This window comes from Merops nubicus, unplaced genomic scaffold (assembly GCF_000691845.1).
Source record: "Merops nubicus isolate BGI_N331 unplaced genomic scaffold, ASM69184v1 scaffold38359, whole genome shotgun sequence".
In the NCBI taxonomy this organism is placed as follows: domain Eukaryota; kingdom Metazoa; phylum Chordata; class Aves; order Coraciiformes; family Meropidae; genus Merops; species Merops nubicus.
The window spans coordinates 1-18,970 of NW_008633745.1; the positions used below are offsets into that span (position 1 = coordinate 1).

At 38.3% G+C, this 18,970-nt stretch overlaps 1 protein-coding gene across 1 annotated transcript in view; it reads right to left on the bottom strand.

The window, feature by feature from the left end:
* Positions 1-6: 6 nt before the first annotated feature.
* Positions 7-18,970, bottom strand: part of EP400 (E1A binding protein p400) — a gene marked incomplete at both ends in the record, with an annotated part of 37,448 nt that continues 18,484 nt past the window's right edge. Inside the window, 25 exons of the mRNA XM_008948350.1 lie at positions 7-59; positions 892-970; positions 1,083-1,139; positions 1,695-1,831; positions 3,132-3,305; positions 3,868-4,109; positions 4,547-4,700; positions 4,793-4,837; positions 4,958-5,089; positions 5,648-5,731; positions 5,991-6,149; positions 6,458-6,601; positions 7,305-7,416; positions 7,890-8,086; positions 8,293-8,462; positions 8,559-8,761; positions 9,517-9,815; positions 10,608-10,699; positions 12,695-12,862; positions 13,695-13,859; positions 14,888-15,124; positions 15,648-15,802; positions 16,648-16,814; positions 17,742-17,928; positions 18,562-18,698. Of these exons, the coding sequence (XP_008946598.1) occupies positions 7-59; positions 892-970; positions 1,083-1,139; positions 1,695-1,831; positions 3,132-3,305; positions 3,868-4,109; positions 4,547-4,700; positions 4,793-4,837; positions 4,958-5,089; positions 5,648-5,731; positions 5,991-6,149; positions 6,458-6,601; positions 7,305-7,416; positions 7,890-8,086; positions 8,293-8,462; positions 8,559-8,761; positions 9,517-9,815; positions 10,608-10,699; positions 12,695-12,862; positions 13,695-13,859; positions 14,888-15,124; positions 15,648-15,802; positions 16,648-16,814; positions 17,742-17,928; positions 18,562-18,698 (3,749 nt within the window). The remainder of the gene's footprint in view (positions 60-891; positions 971-1,082; positions 1,140-1,694; positions 1,832-3,131; positions 3,306-3,867; positions 4,110-4,546; positions 4,701-4,792; positions 4,838-4,957; positions 5,090-5,647; positions 5,732-5,990; positions 6,150-6,457; positions 6,602-7,304; positions 7,417-7,889; positions 8,087-8,292; positions 8,463-8,558; positions 8,762-9,516; positions 9,816-10,607; positions 10,700-12,694; positions 12,863-13,694; positions 13,860-14,887; positions 15,125-15,647; positions 15,803-16,647; positions 16,815-17,741; positions 17,929-18,561; positions 18,699-18,970) is intronic.

An 18,970-nucleotide genomic window follows, 5' to 3' on the forward strand; every position in this document is an offset into this window, starting at 1 on the left:
GGCTGCTGCGGAGCCTGCGGGCCCGGCTGCTGCTGGGCCCTCTGCTGTTCGGCCAGCGCCTAGGAGAGCAGAGCGTCAGCTTCACAGTCTCCAGACAGCGCGTGGAACGAGCAGGGTGCGACTTTCTTCCCAAAGCAAAGCCCCTTTAACTCTAACCATGTTTTATATATTGCGTGCAGGGCACACAAATCTGTCTTTGCAGCAACTCTCCAACTTACATGACCTGACTAGTTTCAAACTACAGGCTATGCTCATGGTTATATGGCTTAGAGCACAGCACAGCGGGCCATTTACCATCCACATGCAAGGATCTTAGGGGTTAGGGAAATGTTAGGAGCCTGATCTAGTGTGAGGTGTCCCTGCTCATGGCAGAGGGGTTGGAACTGGGGGATCCTCGTGGTCCCTTCCAACCCTGACAGATTCTGATCTGTTTTAGCAGAGTACTTTTTAGCCCTATTGGCTCAATGGTTGGACTTGATGATCTTAAAGGTCTCTTCCAACCTAAAGGATTCTATGAAGGTTGGACTTGATGATCCTGGAGGTCCCTTCCAACCATAGTGATTCCATGATTCTGTGAAGGACAAGTATCTCTTTCTACGTAATACAAGAAAGAAGGCTACAGAATGGTCAAGAATAAAACAACATTATTACATGTTTTTAACATATTTGCCAAAAGGATGCGTCTAAACAAGTACAAGTGTGACACAGGCTCAAGGAAAGTTCCCACTTTGGACCTTGGCTATCTAAACCCTCGCATGTGAACAATTTGTAGCTGCTCATAATATCTACTATACCAACAAGCTTCTTCCAGGAGGCAGCTTTTCTTGTACTTCCTGTTGTCTAATTTTGTAATCACTGTGGTCACATGTACAGGTGAGATGGAGACCATACCTTTTTCTCTTTTGCAATGCGTTCTGCTCGGAGGGATGCAACTTGAATTGGAGGAAGTGGCTTATCATAGTTGATTCCACTAGAAACAATCATCAGACAAAGCACACGAGCGTTAAAAATAAATAACTGAAAATTAAACTAAACAAAACACTTGTATGCAATTTTTAACTCCTTTAAGACAGAGTGCCCACCTTTCTGCAAGCACTGACGCATGCTTCGGGTTCTTCTGGAAAGGGTTCATGCCAAGTCTGAAATTGAGCAAAACTATATTACTGGAGACATAAAATACTTAAAAACAATATTTGATTTCATGTTGTAACAGATGATGCTGCAGTCTGGTGACGTTTTCATGACATTCCCACCAGTGCTGGAGCCTGCATACAGATAGATATTTTAGGAAAGACTCAGAATAAATATTAAATGAATACATAAAAAGTTACTGCAGGAATATGCATAGAAAAAGATGTACTACTTAACAGCACAGATGTCAAAATATTTACAGTTCAGGCAAATGGAAAGTGTAGTTTATAGAGAAGATTTAAAAAAAAACAACTGAGTGCTCTTCTGCTCTTAATCACAGAGAACAAATTCATGCAGTGAGTAAAAGCTACCTCAAACACATGAAATATGAAGGTGTTCCAATAACACAAGGCTAAGATGCAAGGAAAGAGATCAAGAGCAGATAAACAAAATAGCAGTTTGAAACAGAGTGTCAACAGCTCTGATTTGCAAGAGCAATTCAGAGCACAGTTCCCAGGGGATCTGTGGTGACAGGGAGATCAAATGTTCCCAATTAAACTCACAGAGGTTTGATAGGTGGACTTCTTTTCCCTGCAATCATTTTCATCATCTCAAAATGATTAGTATAAAGTTGCGTGTGGGTTGCGCCTTCGTCTTGAGCATAGATCTGATTGGTACGAAGCGGGCGACTGTTTTTGGTCTAAAAAATGAAAAGAAACCAACTGTCAGTGGTGAACACACCCACACAGTGTTTTGTCTACGTATAAACACATGGTGCACTTGTAGATTATTTAAAAACGTACTCCAACATATCTATCACAGACTGGTTTCTGCCTCGTGTCTCTGATAGCTTACTGTTAAACAAAACTCTATGGGAAATATATAAAGAAAAAGCAAAATAAGGAGCGGTTCTCACGGTCACACTGGCATCAGCACTTGGGGACATACAAAATAGCAAACTCTAATTTGAACAAAGAATCTTTGCTTTAGTTTAGACTTTGCAGGTTTAATTCAGTACCCAAACCACGAGCCCATTAGTTCCTAGTTATGCATAGCGCACAGCACTGTAACAAAGCCATGACTGCACTGCTCTCCCAACACAGCTACGTTAACATCCAGCACACCATGCCACGCTAACGTTTGGCTTCTCCCAAGTAGAAAACTGCCACTCAGGGACAAACCTGCTTATAAGTCAGAGAATGGGACTACAGTCAGAAGTCCTAGATTCTCTGCCCAGTTCTGTCACTAAATCGCTGTATGGTTTGGAAGAAGTTGTTTACAATCATGGAATTTGTTTTTGTTTCTCTGGTGTACTGTCATCCATATTTACTAAAAGGTGTTCAAGCATTGTATTTGTAATCCACTTAGACTCTAGCGTGAAGTTCATTCTTACAGATCTTAAGTACCATCATAATAATCAGGATAAGTTACATGGTGGTTGTTAGGTGGAAAAAATAGTACTACAGTTTAAGTGAAATCACAAACTTCTTGCATGATTTAATATTTATCTATCAAATCCAAAAGCTGAAGTCTGGTGTCAATCCACTGTATCAACAAAGAAAGGAAAAATAAATTTGGAATTTTAATTGATGTTTCAGAACTCAAGTAACACTCAACATGGATCTCATATGAATTATCTGCCCACCTCCATTGCTGCTAAATACCACAGTGTCTAGATTTGATTTTGAAAGAATACCAATGCACACCTTATAAATACTTTTTGTCTTCTTTTTAGGATTAGCTTCGTACATTAGCTGTAAAATAAGAAGGAAAGTTAGATGATCTTTTGTGGAAGATTTTGTTCAGGTGCTTTTTCTTTTCAAAGAAATCACATAAAATAAGTGGAAATCCTGATGAGGATAATTTTATAATCTTTTATAAGTTATTTATTTACACTGTTGAAACATTTAACAAAAAAACAAGTGTTTATGGAGATAAGGAAAAAAAAAACTCATACAAACTGAAGGTAGAAAAGGACGCATCATTCTATGTAAACTCACCTTTCCTTCTTCCCTTGGAATAATGACATTCTCATATCTGTTTCGGCACTGTTTTGGTGAGCGATAGACTCTGCTGCAGGAGTTAACAACATCACTAACAAGGTCCCAGTTGGGAGTGTGTGCTGGCGATACAACAGCAAGATTTAAAGGAAGCTCCAGCAGCTGCTTCACTGCCTACAATAGATAAAGGTACAAAAGCTTCAGATGACAAATCATCCCCATCTTCCAAACCTACCCTTATCTGCATGCGCCCACACACCACTACTGCAATGAGGCAGATAGCTCAGGGCTCAGGCTACGCGTTCACCTGCATTCACAGAGAATAAACAAGCAGAAAACACTCCTCTGCAGACTGACGTGCAAGAAAGCACTTGGAGATTGGTGTAAGAGGAACAGAGAGCTGCCATTCAAGTGCTCCTCTCTTCCCAAAAGTGGGAAGAACATTAGACGCATTATCCAACATCTAGCCAGCACAACTAATCTGGAATGTAACAGTAAGTGGTCTCTACAACAAAAACAGGACTTAATCATGCATTTTGTAGGTTAACCTTCAATTTATCCTTAGAGGAACACGAAGCATAGGCAAGCTGTTCTCAGATATGTCAGCAAAATGCCAACCTAGCCATTAAGAATTAGAAATAACCTCGAGGAGATGAAGTGCAGAATGAGCCATTTCTGAAATGAGAACCCAAAATACAGTAAATAATAACAGCAGAAAGTGCACGTATGATCTGACCTGCAGAAGTGCCCAGTCTTCACTGATCAGCCACTCTGGATTATCCTGTCCAGCCTCGGCAGCTGGTTTGACAAGAGTTGGCAAAGGCTTGGCAAACTGTGTCTGTTGTTTCAACAAGATGTTTTTCTTCTGCTCTTTGCCCTCCCGGCGCATTTTCAGCATTCCTGGAGTTGCTCGATCAAACAGCGAGCGAGGTGGAATAACTGTCTCCCCATGACGTTGCTTTTTCTTCCTACCTGCAGCTGAGAAAAAACCCACACCATTCTTGGTAAACAGCTCCTGTCATATTGTGATTCCTCTGTGACTTATAGGTGCAAAATGCTCCTGTGTGTGCAGAGCATTCCACACTGCCTCTTAAAAGCGTCCTGTCAGTAACTAAACAGAACCGGGTACCAAGCAAGATCAGCCTTCTCCTAACTCAAACAGCAGAATGCCTGTTTCCTAAAATTATCCTTTCAAAACCACCTATATATCTAAATAGAAGGATGCACATTAAGAACTGGGGCTTCCACTGATTTTACTGCTTCAAGACCATGGTGAGACAGGAATTTTCATCCCTCCAAATCTGCAAATTTGATCTTTACCAGACCAGACATGTCGGAGGTCTGAAAATTCCTGATTTTTTTTTTTTTTAAACTTTCAACAATAAATCTCAGAGGAGTTTTGAACAAATGCTTACCAGATGGATCTGTTTTGTGTCGTTTACGTTCCTTCCTGACATACACTGGAGGCAACTTTGACTCTGGAATCGGGGTGGTGTCATACATCAGGCACATAACAGAATCTATGTAGATATCATTGTCATCCTGAGGTGGAGTGGGAGGAGTCCAAAGCTGCACAGAACAAAATTTGTAGTTACTGCAATGCTAACTCTCCACTAATCTTTATCTTTCAAAAAATACAAAGTCTTTTTAGGCTGACTTACTGGCATTATCTCGGTTTGCCCATCTGGACCTTCATAGATATATTCCTACACAGCAAAAAAGAACACAACTGAAATGATACCATTGAACCCTGAAGGAAAAAGATACTCTCAGAACAATTGCTAAGAAATACACTATTAAGAAAAACAAGGCTAACTGGGAATTACTTTGTTGTATGCATCCTCCCGGGTGTAGGTTAGAAGTTCCTCTTCATCCTCCCAAAGCAGTTTCTGCTCTTTTTCCTTTAACTCTTTCATATGCTGCACTTCCCATGCTTTCTTGGCAGTTTTCATTTCCATCTAGATGAAAGTCAGACTCCTTATAAACTTTACTGCATTAACAGACACTGGATTAAAATTTATCAATTTGTATTTTTGTGAATCAACTCCTCGAATTTTGACATCCTCAATTTCTTAACAGATATTTTCACAACCATTTAGAAGAGACTTTTTGGTCTCTGTTGAGTCTTTAAACACCCAAATCAAACTCAGAATTTCAGTTAAGCAACCAAGACAACCAGAACACAGCTTCTTTACCCAAATAAGCAGGCTCACTGAAATTAATTAATTTTTTTCCCCCACTATCAATGGAGTACAACAAATATTTGTGAGCCGTGCTGAAGAACGTCACTCTCATTTTAGAAAAAGGAAATTAAGACCTGACACTTGCTTAATCCAAGAGAATCACAAAATAATGAGCTCTCTGTAAGTCATTCCAGTGTTCAGAAAGTACAGCAAAAGAAGCGCCTACAATATATTCCATGTCACTGGAGAACCTTTCACTTCACATTGAAAATATAACCCTGCTTGTACATACTGTGACAGAACCACATGGAAAAGAAAGACTTGTTGTTTTACCTCATTCAACCGTGGCTCTTTCTCATCAACTGAAACGTGGAAGAGCTCTAAATAATTCAGAGCATACTTCTCAATTGGAGTCAGCTAAAAGAATGTATCAAGGAAAAAAAAATAGTATTAATAATAAAATAAATGTTAACTGAAGGAGAGTGCGTGAAAGCTCTCCTTAAAACTAATCTCTCTCTCTCTGACGGCTTTACACCTTAAGGAGTAGGAGATGTCCCATCCATTTAATGGGAAAGTTACTTTAAGTAAAGTTGCTTTAAGGCCAGACTGCAAAGAAATTGAAATATTTGAACTAAACATTACTTTTTAGCCAAATATTCATGGAAAATCACAGTACCTGGTCCACAACAGCAACTAACTCCTGCAGCTGTGAGGGCTCTTCATAGTATTTTGTCTCAAAGAACTCTGAGATTAAAGGCTCAATACTCGACTCGGATCCAATTTCTTGTAGATGATCATTTGACTCCTCATCCTCATGTTCAATACTGTTGAGGGCCTTTCAGAAAGACATATTTTAAAAATAATGAAGACTTCAAAAAAATGGAAAGAAACCCCATAAGAAGTTCACTGAAATCCAACACAAATTTCTGGAGTAAGTCTCTGCTGAGGCAAGAGAAACAGTCCTCAGAAAGTATACAACTCAACTCTGGACTTTTGGAAATTTTGTTATGAGAAAAATGACAGAACAACATAGAAGTATCATAAAAAGAGGTTGACAGAATTTACACAAATAAAAAAAGATAAGGCAGTTGTTTAATACCAACGTTGCACAGCTGTATTTTTAATGTATGTGTTAATAATTACCTCTATGAATGGTCTTGCAACTTTAGGTGAAATATTTTCTGCTGGAGATGGTTCTTGAGAAAGTACTACAAATTCTTCTGCTTTTACTCTAAATCCAGAATCCTCCATAGGAGAATGGACCTCAAATAATTCCTGAATTGTTTGCTTGGTAAGTAGAAGGAAAAAAGGGAAGTACATTCAGCTTTTGGGACCACTCAATTCTTTTTATGTAGCTTTGCATTAGCTCAGGCTCATATGACTTTAGAAACTATAGATTGAATACATTAAAATTAAAACTCAATGTATTATTTCTGGAAAACTGTTTGGTTTTCTCTTAACTTTCTGCTGTAGGACTACAGAGTAGAATAAAGTGTTAACAGTTCCTTTATAGGAAAGTCAGAAATACAGATTTTCTCATCCTGCACCATCATATTGGGAGTGCCAGAATGGGACGGACTAACTTCACCAGGGCTTTCACTGTCTTCTGCATCTCCAAAGCAGCGACTGAGAGCCCCTCTCAGCAAATACTCACTTTGTATTTCATATGTTTAAAGCTGTTGAAACTTGCATCCTTACAAGCTCTGCAGAATTTTGCAGTAGGGTGTAAGAAACCAGAATACATTAAGTCACACAGGAGATGCCTGTACTTCACTATGTAAGTAAAGGAGGAAAAGCAGATGGGCAGTATTTAAGAGAACGTGGCCCTAACACCTAGAGCTCAGGCAATCATGAAATCTAATGTGCTTACCTAGCAATTCTAGCCCAAACAGATTTCTACTACACTGTCATTAAACACCTCAACGTAGATGCTTGAATTTATTAAACACAGCAACACAGGCGTGTGAATATATTTTGAATATTAACTTACCTGTGTTAAAAAGGCCATTGAATAGTCATTTCCCTGAGCAGCTACTTCTCTGATCAAGTCCTTTGTGCCATTTTTCAAAAGCTTCTCTTCTACAGAATTGCCACTGACAAGCCTAAAAAGAAAAAGGAAAAAGAAAATAACAGAAATCTGGTAAGTCATTTCCAAAACAGCTTTCAGAAATGAGAAACAGCCCTTCAAGAATAACACTGACCTCTTAAAATGTGGTGGTTTATAGGTTTGGGTTTTTTTCAGTTCTGGTAAGGCCCAGAACAAAACACATACTACCAGCTCTACTTTAAAGCTTTTTTAACAGTTAGCATAATTTTAATAAATAAACAGAATCCCTCACTTCACTTAAAAAAAATTCTGAAAACTAACAGACAAAACCCATGCAGGTATGATTCATTCATTACACTTGGTGTTCAGACCACATGTTCATATGATAACCTAGCACTTTTTTAATTGCAGTGAGACGAAGTTTTCAGCCCTTTTTCCACTTTATTTCAGACCATACAGAGTTGTACTCTATGAATTAACCTTATGTTAAAGCATGTAAAAGAGCAATTGTTGATCTTTAAGCATCACCTGTATATATGGATATCTTTACATCTCCCAATTCTGTCACACCATTCCTGTGCTTTTGCATCCATCACTGGGTTTAGATCATTGTCATAGAACACAACAGTGTCTGCCTCAACGAGGTTGACTCCAGTGGAACGACTGTGAGAGGAAAGGATGGCACAGAAAATGCGCTTGTCCCTGTTGAAGATTTTCATCAGCTCCTACATAAATGGAATAAAACCAAGGAGTAAATAAACCATACACCAAGCCAAACTCACTATAGCCCAACAAAAAACAGACAAGGACAAGTCAAGTGTTTCAAGATGAGTAAGAAACAAGGCAAATCTCATTTTTATATGTACTAGCATACAGAAACCTGAGCAGCACAAATTGCTGTGCCAGTGGACAACCATGAGGGCAAACTAACCTGTCGTTGTTCATGGTTAGCATATTCATCAATCCTCACAAACGTGAGGAAATGGAAATTCAGGAACAATTCCAGTATGTCCAACATCAGAATCATCTGTGACAAAATCAGCACACGGCGCCCCTCAGATTTCAGCTTTTGAAGCAAGACAGCAAGAGCTTCTAATTTTCCTATATTTAAACAAGAAAACCAAAGTTTTCATGTAGAAATTCCATTCCCATGAGCTAGAAATTACTGAAATATTATCATCAAATGTCTTCCTTTACCTGAGTCATACTGCACCAGCCGGAGGTCAGGGAACTGCAGCAAGTGAGGAGTTGTAATCTGTTGTAACTGATGCAAGTGTGGAGCTGCCTTCTGCTTAAGACTGTGCTTAAGGAGTTTCAGTCTGTGACTGTATGAAGGGGGAGGATTTGCTACATACAAACATGGAGGAGCAGCAACTGCTGCTGGCAGTACAAAGAGAGCCCTGTGAAAAGCATTAAAACAAGGGAATACCAGTTTAAAAAGTTACACACAAAACGATCACCTGCAGCAATACTTTTCAGCCTGGCAACAATGTGATTTTGCACTATTATCTAATCACTTTGTTAAAGTGACTTAGTAAGTGCTGCATACCTTTAAAGTGTTAGTATTTTCTATCTCACTTTACCTTTTTGTTTTGTTTTGCCTGCTTTGATGACAGCTTCTGTTGAAGTGTTTGTACTGTAACCAATGTATTCAGTCACTGGAGCAAACTCATCATACCAAACTTACTAAAAGCAATTCAAAAAAGTTCTTGGAACTTTAGAATGGAAGAATGGAGTTATTCTAATTGAATTTCGTGTTTCTAGAAAACTGCAGCTATTGCTCTGCACACAATCCACTGTCAGCTCTAGCTAAACTAACTTCTGACTACATCTCTGTGTCTGAACTCTTGTTGGTTGGCTCCAAGAAGTACCTACTCAGAAGTAAATCCAAAGCATAGGAATGTAAGCTAAAGGGTGGTCAACTGAATTTGGGCTTGGAACTAAGAACGTGGCACTGAAAACTCTTATTATAAAGATCCTAAAACAAATAGAAGTGACTGTTATTTTTACAACTGTACCATACATCATTTACTGCTAAATCAATCGGTCTAAACCAAATAAACTCATGAACAGAAATAAGGTTTTAAAGCTTATTTGGAGTGTTTAAGAAATAACTAGATGTGGTAAAGGCTTGCGAGGCAGAGTCACACATTACCTGTTAACAACATCCTTCAGAGATTCTCGTTGCTGAACCAAAGTCAGGATCATTTCTTGCAATGGGTTACTTGGGCCTCCAGAGGCACTTGAAGAAAGGCAACAGTTCACAAAGCCAGCCCACCTCCAGCTGCTGTCTTCACTGGAAGCCAGCTGAGAGGGCTTCCTTCCAGCAGCCAGAGAACACAGGCTCAGCACGTCCCTGCCATACACGGGGGCCCGCGAGCAGCGGCGCTCGTTGCCAGAGAATATCCTGTCCAGGCGCTCCTTCAAAAGCCTGTTCTTCTCTTCATACGTCTCCTTTGCCAAGAAAAGTTGAAAGAAAAACATTTGCTCCTCATCACAATCCCTTAGGAATTTGAGTTTCTTTAGAATGAAGCTATCTAGATCAGAGTACTGTGTGATTTACACCACCAGCATCCTAGATTATAACAACTACTTAGACCAATCAAAAAGGGTGGGAATTTCAGATAAAATTTGAAATCTACAACTAAATTCAATTCATCTTAAAGAATCAATTCTATCTCATTCTTGCTTTTTTGAAAGTACATTTTCACAGGTTTGGAAATAAACTAGAATTTATCAGTTATATTTGGGACATTTCAATTAATACATTAATACTGATAAGGTGCAGGCTCTTGCATAGGTTAACATATAGTTGATGTTTCCCTGTGCTTTATAGGTTGAGTATTTTTTCTAAAAGCTTGTTAAGATTAGAAATGTATAAAAATTTGCCCAACTGTCTTTGTGTTCAAAAAACAGTGAAAAATCTTGAGTTATTTATGTATTACTTATTATTAATTTGCATTATGATATATTGACATATTACAAGAACTTGTCTGCTATCACAGCACAAGAAAGCCATTAGCTGCTTTTATACAGCAGAATTTATTTTAAACCATGGATTATAGATGAAAACACATCAGCCTGTAGTCAACCTGTAGCACAAAGAAAAGTTGGGGGTTTTACCTACTATGTAACCATCAAAGTTTAATTCATTCCAGCTTTTTAAATTATAGCTTCCAACTATTATATGGACTTAGTATCAATCCTGAGAAGTTGTGTTTCCATAAGAAAATAAAAATGACATACCTGTGATTGTCCATGTGTAGGCACTGGTTTTAATGCTGCTCCCATGTCACCAGCTGACAAATTACTAACTGCAGTTCTACCTGGAATACAAACTGAGGATAAACCTTGTGTTTATATATTTATTCTTCTGAAGATTGGTCTCATTTACTATTGTCAATAAGTAGACATATCAAAGCTGTAACACCTCGTAACTGCAGACAGATTTTTGGTCTAAACATCCACTGAGTATTGCAAATCTGTCCTCTGCTACAAATCAGGTATCTGACAGGTAGTTACACTGTTTTCACAGAAATCCAAGGCAGATCAATGGGCTTTTACTTTGCACAAAGACCTGCTGCATTCTTAGTTTATTCACATTGTCACACACAGTGCAATAAATATTAACATTTACAAGTTACATTCTACATCTGAAAAGATTGTTCTAATTTATCTCCAAAAAATTACCTAAGATTCTTCAGAAAACATATGACTTCAGTGTATCTATAAACTGATGAAACTAGATGATGGAATCTCACAGCAGCATTCTTGTGAACTGAACTGCTACCAGGTGTTTTCTTAGACAGCTAAACTATAAGACTATTACACACAAGTAAACTAATTGAAACTATAGTAATATGTACTAGCTGACTACAGACACTACATAGGAGTTATTTTCTTGATAAGATCTATAGGATTCTATCTCAGCCAGAATGGGCAATGGCTCACCAGCACTATCTGCACTAGAAAAGCAGCAAAACTCTCCAGTAGTCACTTTGAAACTATTTACTGGTGAGTCAACACACCCATGAAGAACTGCTATCAAGTTGACAAGGAAGGGCCTCTAACCTTTATGTTGAGAATAATAGACTCCAAGGAGTATGCAGAGGTTTAAGTTTTGCCTTTCGGCATTTTTATTACAAAAAAGCCAATACAGATAGCCCAGTATAAATCCAATTTTACCGCACAGCTACATGTGAGCCCAGCAATTAGTTTTCAATCATCCAGAGCAATGGAATTTGGCATTTTATCCCAAATTCAGAAAGTCAAAATAAGTATTTTCAACATGCTTTACATCTCTCTCCAAAGATGAACTGCAAAAATAATGTTTTCTTTTATCAGCTGGAAATAGTACTTCTGTATTTGTTGCTTTTAAAGAAGCTCTCTTTTTAGCACCGTGAGAGTATTATGATGTGTGAGGGTTTTTTTTTTTACATTGATTTTCATTCTGAACTATGGCGATATTAGGAGTACCTGTCATGTAATCAGAACTGGACAGTGAAACATTTGAGCCACAAATCTTCCAAACTATGGCAAATCTTTACTTCCCAACAACTGGGAAGCTGTTGAAGCTTCCACTCCCCTTTTTATAATGAGATGTTTAATCTTCAGAAAAGTCAAAATACGAACTTCAAGGGTACATTAATACATCAAAAAGGAGCAGTAAACAGTCTGGTTTGAGAGAATGGTTTATAACCAGAGAAAATCACAGCAGATTGGCATTTCCAGGGAATGAACTCCTAGCTTTCCATTTATCACCATTTAACAATCTGCTGTTTTGTTGTAAATGCATCCTAGACAGCAATTTGTCTATTGTTTTTTGATCAACATCTTGTATTTCTAAGCAAGGAAAGGATCACACTTGCAGCAAGGCACCAAACACCTATGCAGTATTTAAAGAGGAAAAAGGAAAGCATAACCCTGATTAGATGGAGAAGCAAAGAAAATTTGATAGAAGAAAACTTGATGTGGAAAAGTAGAGAGAATTTCTGGACATTCTCTGTCAGTATAAAAAAAATCATCACCCTGACCTTTCTAAGGAAAAAAGTTAAAGTACTTCAAACTCACTTCTTCCCAGAAAAAAATCTGACCTAAGACACAACTGTTAAAAAATGAATCTACATATTCAATACATTTTCAAACTCTCCCAAGTTTGTACTAAAAAATTATCTAAAGCTTCAGTACACATCTACACAAAGGATTTGCCTCACAGTTTACCTGCTTCTGAACTCAACTAACAGAATTATGATCTATAACAATTTTTATACATCAGTGTGATTTTATTGATTGAATGTATGGATAGAGACATTTCCTCAAGCTATAAAACCTACCTTGCTGTGTCACTGCTGTGGAAGTTGGGACACCTGCTTGATGCTGGTTTCCTAAAGCATTCAGAGCGTTCTGAACAGTTCCTGCTTGGGAAACTGTCTGCATGACAACCGGACCTTGAGGTCTCAAATACTGCTGGCCAGGTGCTGAAACAATCTGAAGAACACTCCCTGCAACGGAGGAATTTTTTAAAAAAATCAGGCTGGATAGAGTGGAAAAGAGTAAATAGTGTTCTCTACAAAAAGATACTACCGTTACAAACTGATCATCATAGTTTCAATCTATGTTAAATTTTCCCAAAGAAGTTCATTACACCAATGTGATTTAAAGTTCCATAGTATCTGAGAGGAGGGAAACCCCTAAGTCTTCATTGTTAAAGAGGAGTTTCATGTCATAGTGATATCATTCTAAATCTAGGTATTTTTATATGGAATTTGGACAAAATACTCGGGTGTTCTTTATTTTGTTGGCCACAAAGAATCAAGATTTCCAGGTTCTCCTGCATTTGGCAGCACACATACCATCAGCAAGGGAAATCTGAGGGCAAAATACACAGTACGTAGCGTATTCAGGTAAGGGTAACAGTTGGGTCAAAATTCAGAGGCACAGCATTCTTCAAGTATTATTTACACCATTTCAGAACAAACCAAGTACATACTCAGTTTTTTATGTTTCTGCTCATCAGGAAGTTTATCTGAAATAATATCCCACCTTAGTCTAGCTGTATCACATACATGTGAAAACAAATTCAATAATAAAACCTTGAAATATGAAACAGAGAAGGAAAGTAAACTTGTCTTTCACTTTATAGGCATTTATTTTTCAAAACAGAGCTACCCTGTTATCCCTGTCTCACAGAGAAAACAGGTAGAGCAGCGCAATACAAGCAGTGGAGATGGAAAAAATCTTAACATATAGCAACAAGCAATGTGCTGCTCGTATCAAAATATCAAAATATGAATATTCTCTACAATAGAAAACTCCCTGGTTTGAAACAAGTACCTTGTAACTGCAAGGGCTGCCCTGCAGTGAGCTGGCGAAGTTGACTATGTGACAAAGTGAACTTGTTCCCCTGGAACTGCAGAGTTACGGGGGTTTCTGGCTGAGCGATTCTGCCTTGTGCTCCTGCTATAGAAGCCAGCTGGGCTATTTTAACTACCTCACCACCTGTTAAGGAGGGAAACAGGCATTAAAAAAAACAAAATGAGAAGCGGGTTGTTCAATATTCACAATTCTAAGTTTTGGTTAGTAAACTGGTGCTGAAGCGCCTTCCATGCATAATTATACTTAGTGCATCAAAAGTGTCATATAAAAGTTAAGCAGGTATTGCTTTCTATATTTGTTGGACAAACTGGAAAAAAGCTGATTGTTTAAGGGTAAGAACATCACCATTTTAGAAGTTAGCTACCTGAAAACTCATGTGACACTTTGTAACAGAACAGGTATAGACATTGAAGTGATTTCCACTGCCTTTTCAAGAGCACGAAGGAAGGTTGAAGGAAGAGACAAAAATATTCACACACTGTAATACACATTTGAAATGGTCTGAAATTTACTGATGAAACGTGGTTTATATTAAATGATCTGCACTTAGAAAAACCAAAAAGCTTTAAAGTGACGAGGACCAAGCTTTTTGTGATTTAAATGCAGAAAGGTTAGAGGCACTTAAGCGTTAAGTTTTACGATACTGAGAAAATATCGATGTGAAAAATTTAGCTTTTGTAAAGGCAGTGCATTACCCCAGAGATAAAATTAATACATCAGTGCTCAGTACTCTAATACACATGCTAATAGGCAGTGCACATACAACCTTAAAGCAAAGCCTCATCGCTTTTCTCTGCCTAACGGTTGCGACGTTCCTCTCTGCCAGAGAGGCCTTTAGCAGATGGATTAGTGTTTAATATGAAAGGAATAATTAGGATAGAGCTAAAACATTTGGTCTGAAGGAAGTCTTGCCAGCAGAAGAAACATGCAGAAATAGGAGATTAAGTTGACACCACTAATGTATGTCCACAGCAATTCTATTGTTTCTTATCCAATTTTCGATTCTCCTTGGTCATAAGCAACATACTGAGCAAGGCTAATCAGAAGAGTGAAAAAAAAACAATGATTCTGTACACATTTTAGGGTGCCTAGTAACTTAACCTCATTGTAGTACAAAGGTGGGAGAAACCTGGAAAGGGGAGGCCACTTACTAGGCAACCGTGCCTGGGCCTGAGAGGTGAGAACCAGCCTCTGAGGCAGCACACTCTGTTGGATGGTGTGCGGGGGGGCCTGTGGCTGGGCCTGGCCCAGCTGGGCGGCCTGCGCAGAGGTCTGGCCCCGCGGTTTCACAGGGTTGGCTGTGCTAGTTGCTGTGGTGAAGGTCGCTGCGGGCTGGTGTCTTGGAGCACTGGTGGAAGCCTGAGTTGTCTGAAACTGTGCTGCTGCGGCTGCAATCAATAAGGGTTGTTCGTGCAAGCTGTTAGAGGTTTTAACTCCACTCTTTTAAACAACCTGCATTAAAAAGAAACCTTCCCACAAGGATATTAAAATGGCTACAAGAGCGGCTTGTCCTTACAGATTGGGATTTCTAGCCACACCTCTTACTCCATCCTATGTTTACAACATTATATATTTGGACAGCGTCATTTAAAGGTTAAATAAATACACAAAAGCACTGTAAACTCCCATCTGTGACACAACATTACACGCGATCGGGGCTGAAATACCAACTGCGCCACATTTACTCCGTACACTAACGGTCAGGTTACACAAAGCTTAGTTTTGCATCGTACTGGCAGATCATACTGTAGAAACTAGTGGGGAAATTTACTGGCAATTAGTCGGTTGGTATTCTTAAGCCATTAGTACTCTAGATCATTAAGCTAGAGGGAAAAGGTCGTCTATTAACAGACTACCTTTTATCTGTCTACACAGAGCTCCGGGTAACCAACCCAGCTCTAACTCTCTTACCTTGGTTTGAAGACACTGTAGCTATGGGAGATCTTCCTCGCACTTGTCCCTGCTGAGTTACCGTCGCTGTGGTCACCGTGCGTTGGATTTGAGTGCTTGGGAAAACTACAGTCCTGCCCTCGGGCTTTTGACCATACTGAACGGGTTGAAACAACCTGAAAAGAATATGAAATGTCAAAATCGATAAGAAGATCACGGTTTCGGCTTTAAAAATAAACTCCACGACCTAAAAAAAGTATTAACTGATCACATCATCATCAGATGCTAATCTCTTTGTCACAGATGGCTGAAGCTGGCAAGACTCATCACTTCAGCAAATTTCACATGTAGACATCCCATTAAGTCATTTTGCTAAGCCCAAGAAAAAAGAAAAACTTTCACTGCCATACGTCCACTTCAGAGCTACAGCAAACAGCTTAAAGATTCTAGCTTGATATCTGCAAAAAAAATGGCCCTCTCCTACCATTTCTAGAGAGAAACTAACATTTAATTTAATTACATTAACATGCTGGCAGGTCATCAGACAGCTCCTTTGCATCAGGAAACAGTTCCACATTACTCTGAGATCACTACTTCACTACAAGAGAAATATTCTTAAAAGATTTACTGTTATAAAACCTCCTATGTCTCTTACGACACTACTAGCACAGCTAACACTGTAGGACCAGCTTAGTCTCCAAGTACTATCTCCATGTTAATTTTGCAGAACAACACTCACTTGCCATAAACAAGGACCCCAAGAATAAATTTAATCTGCAGGTGAAGTAAAACAATGGGAAATCCATAAACAAACTTCAAATGGAACTGTATGGCTCAAAAAAATATTAAAATAGAATCCCTATTTTCAAGGGTAAACAAGAAATCAATAGAACAATAAAACGCAAAGTCAAGTCTGAGGTTTTGTGTGAATCACAGATGCAGACAGAACTCAGTAAACACAGCAACAGAACTATATTTTCCTTCTGCAATTCTAGCTTAAAAGGAGGGCAGCTGTGCATACCTGCTTGGTTTGAGCTTCACTGGGTTGGGCCTAGCTGGTGGTGGAGGGGAGCTGTAGATTTCTTCAATCAGCTTTCTGGTAACCTTCTGTTTTGGCAACATTTGTGCTTCATAATGGGTCATTTTGTTTTCCATTCCAATGAGATCAAAAAGAGAAAGGTCTGATTCCTAGGAATATTGTAAAATAAAGTTTATTTTATGTGATGACCCAAACAGTTACGTTCTCTAAACGTTCTATGCTGAATACACTTTCTATATTTTACTTTTTAACTTGCAATAAATGCTGTGTTTAAAAACTAAACAATTACTAGCCAAAACTGTGTAGAAAACTTGGAAATATCTCTTAAACTGGTAGTCCCATTTTAAGCATCAGCATTGGAAGAAAAAGAATTTAAATAATTAGCCAGTTATGGAAATAAAAACAAGGCACATTGAACATACGTACATACACCAGAATTTCCAAAGAATTAAGTAGAACTCTTAGAAGGCCAAACTATGAAGGCATGCATATAATTTCAGAGTAGAAAAATACAAAGGATGGAAAGAAGATCGACCAAAAAGATCATTTCATCTGCTCCATTATTCATACTTCTCTCTAATGTAATTATTTCCCCCAATTATCTCAAACAGGGGGATCACTTCTTTAATGATAACACAGCTAATTGTACATCAAATGGATGGACAGAATACTTATACTACTTCAATCAGTCTTTTATGTGAAAAATATCAAGTCTTGGTCTCCTTTAGCAACTGAAAGCAGAAAGAAAATTTCAGAATGCCATAAATAAACAGTGTGCTACCCAGAGTGTTTTCAGTGTCAGAAAATTCCTGCACACATGAGCACGATGAAATCAAAGACAGTTTCTCTTGACCAAGTAGTTAATGAAAAATGCCTGATCACAAAACCACTTGAAAAGCTCAAGCTATTATTACAGAAAAGAGATGCAGCAAGTACATACTTTGAAGGCACAGTTATGGAATAGTGACTTCCTTCTAGTTAAAATCTTCAGGTATGATGTGTAAGAAAATAATACTAAGTACTGAAATTCTACAAGGGCACTAAAAGAGAAAAGAACAGTTTACTATTATACTTACCTTCCAAATATCCCTTTCTAGGGCACGCAGCACCAGAGATGCAGTTCTGTATTCCAGTGTTTCTGATACATAAGAGGTACTTGAAAGCCGGGGGTTTATCAGGTCAGGGTGGTTACAAATCCGCTGCAGCTGCATCAGGACGTGCAAGACACTGATGAAGTGTCCACTTTTGAGGGCTTCTTGGGTACTAGAAATACATTAAGAACAGCTTTTATGGAGATGTCCCTGAATCAGCAGCATAAGAATGTGCAAAGCAGTATGTTATGCCAAAGAATTAGAATAAGGTTAGATTTTACCTAAGTCTTTCTAGAGCATTTTAAGTAGCACTGTACCAAATGTAAACTTGGAAATATGAAACCTAAAGACCTGTGCTTCCTTACAGCCAAATACAGCTTAACCAGCTCGCTATCCTCTGCCTGCTTCATTTCTGTTTCATCCCTGCAACTATCAATAAACACTTGATAACACAGCACAGGTAAATGGGTGGGTGTGAGGTGAAACACTTTAGGCTTTAAGAAAGAAAGAACCACTCAGTAGAGACAAATCTTAAAACAAAATAGTAACGAATCTGACCATTACAACTTGATTTTTACATTCCAGAGGTAAATGCATGATTTTCATTAAGACCACAACATCACTTGCCTGTCATTTTAGTCCATAATGTAACCATTCTATTCACTGGTCATAACGGAAAATTTCAGAAAAACACTAAAACATGTTCAACCACAACAATCATTTATCATTTTCCTTAAGCACCAAAAACAACAGCACTCCCCATTTACTGTTATTTTATGTTACTTTATTTACTGTAGGTCCTTACCCTGGTTGTAATATGACATCTTCATACATAGCTTTTTGTCGATTTGAAAGACGACACTTTAGCACGTGTTCATATTTCTTTGTTAGCTGCTTCTCAACATCTCTCTTTGATCTTCGCAAAATAAACGGCTGAATCATCTGAAATGTGTCATAATTGAGGCAAGAAAAAAATTCTTACTTCAAAGATATGGTTTTACGATGGGAAGCTAAACCTATTCAAACCTAACATATTTGATGTGATAAACCTAAAAGGCAGTATATAATTTAATCACATTGCTGTGCTCACAGATGTATAGGCATTGTTTTGTTCTTTAATTTCTGTACATTATGCTTCAAAATCTGAGCCTTGTATTATTTTTTAAAAGAAATCTCCATAGTATTCTAGTATCAGAACCCTCTGCTTTCAGCAG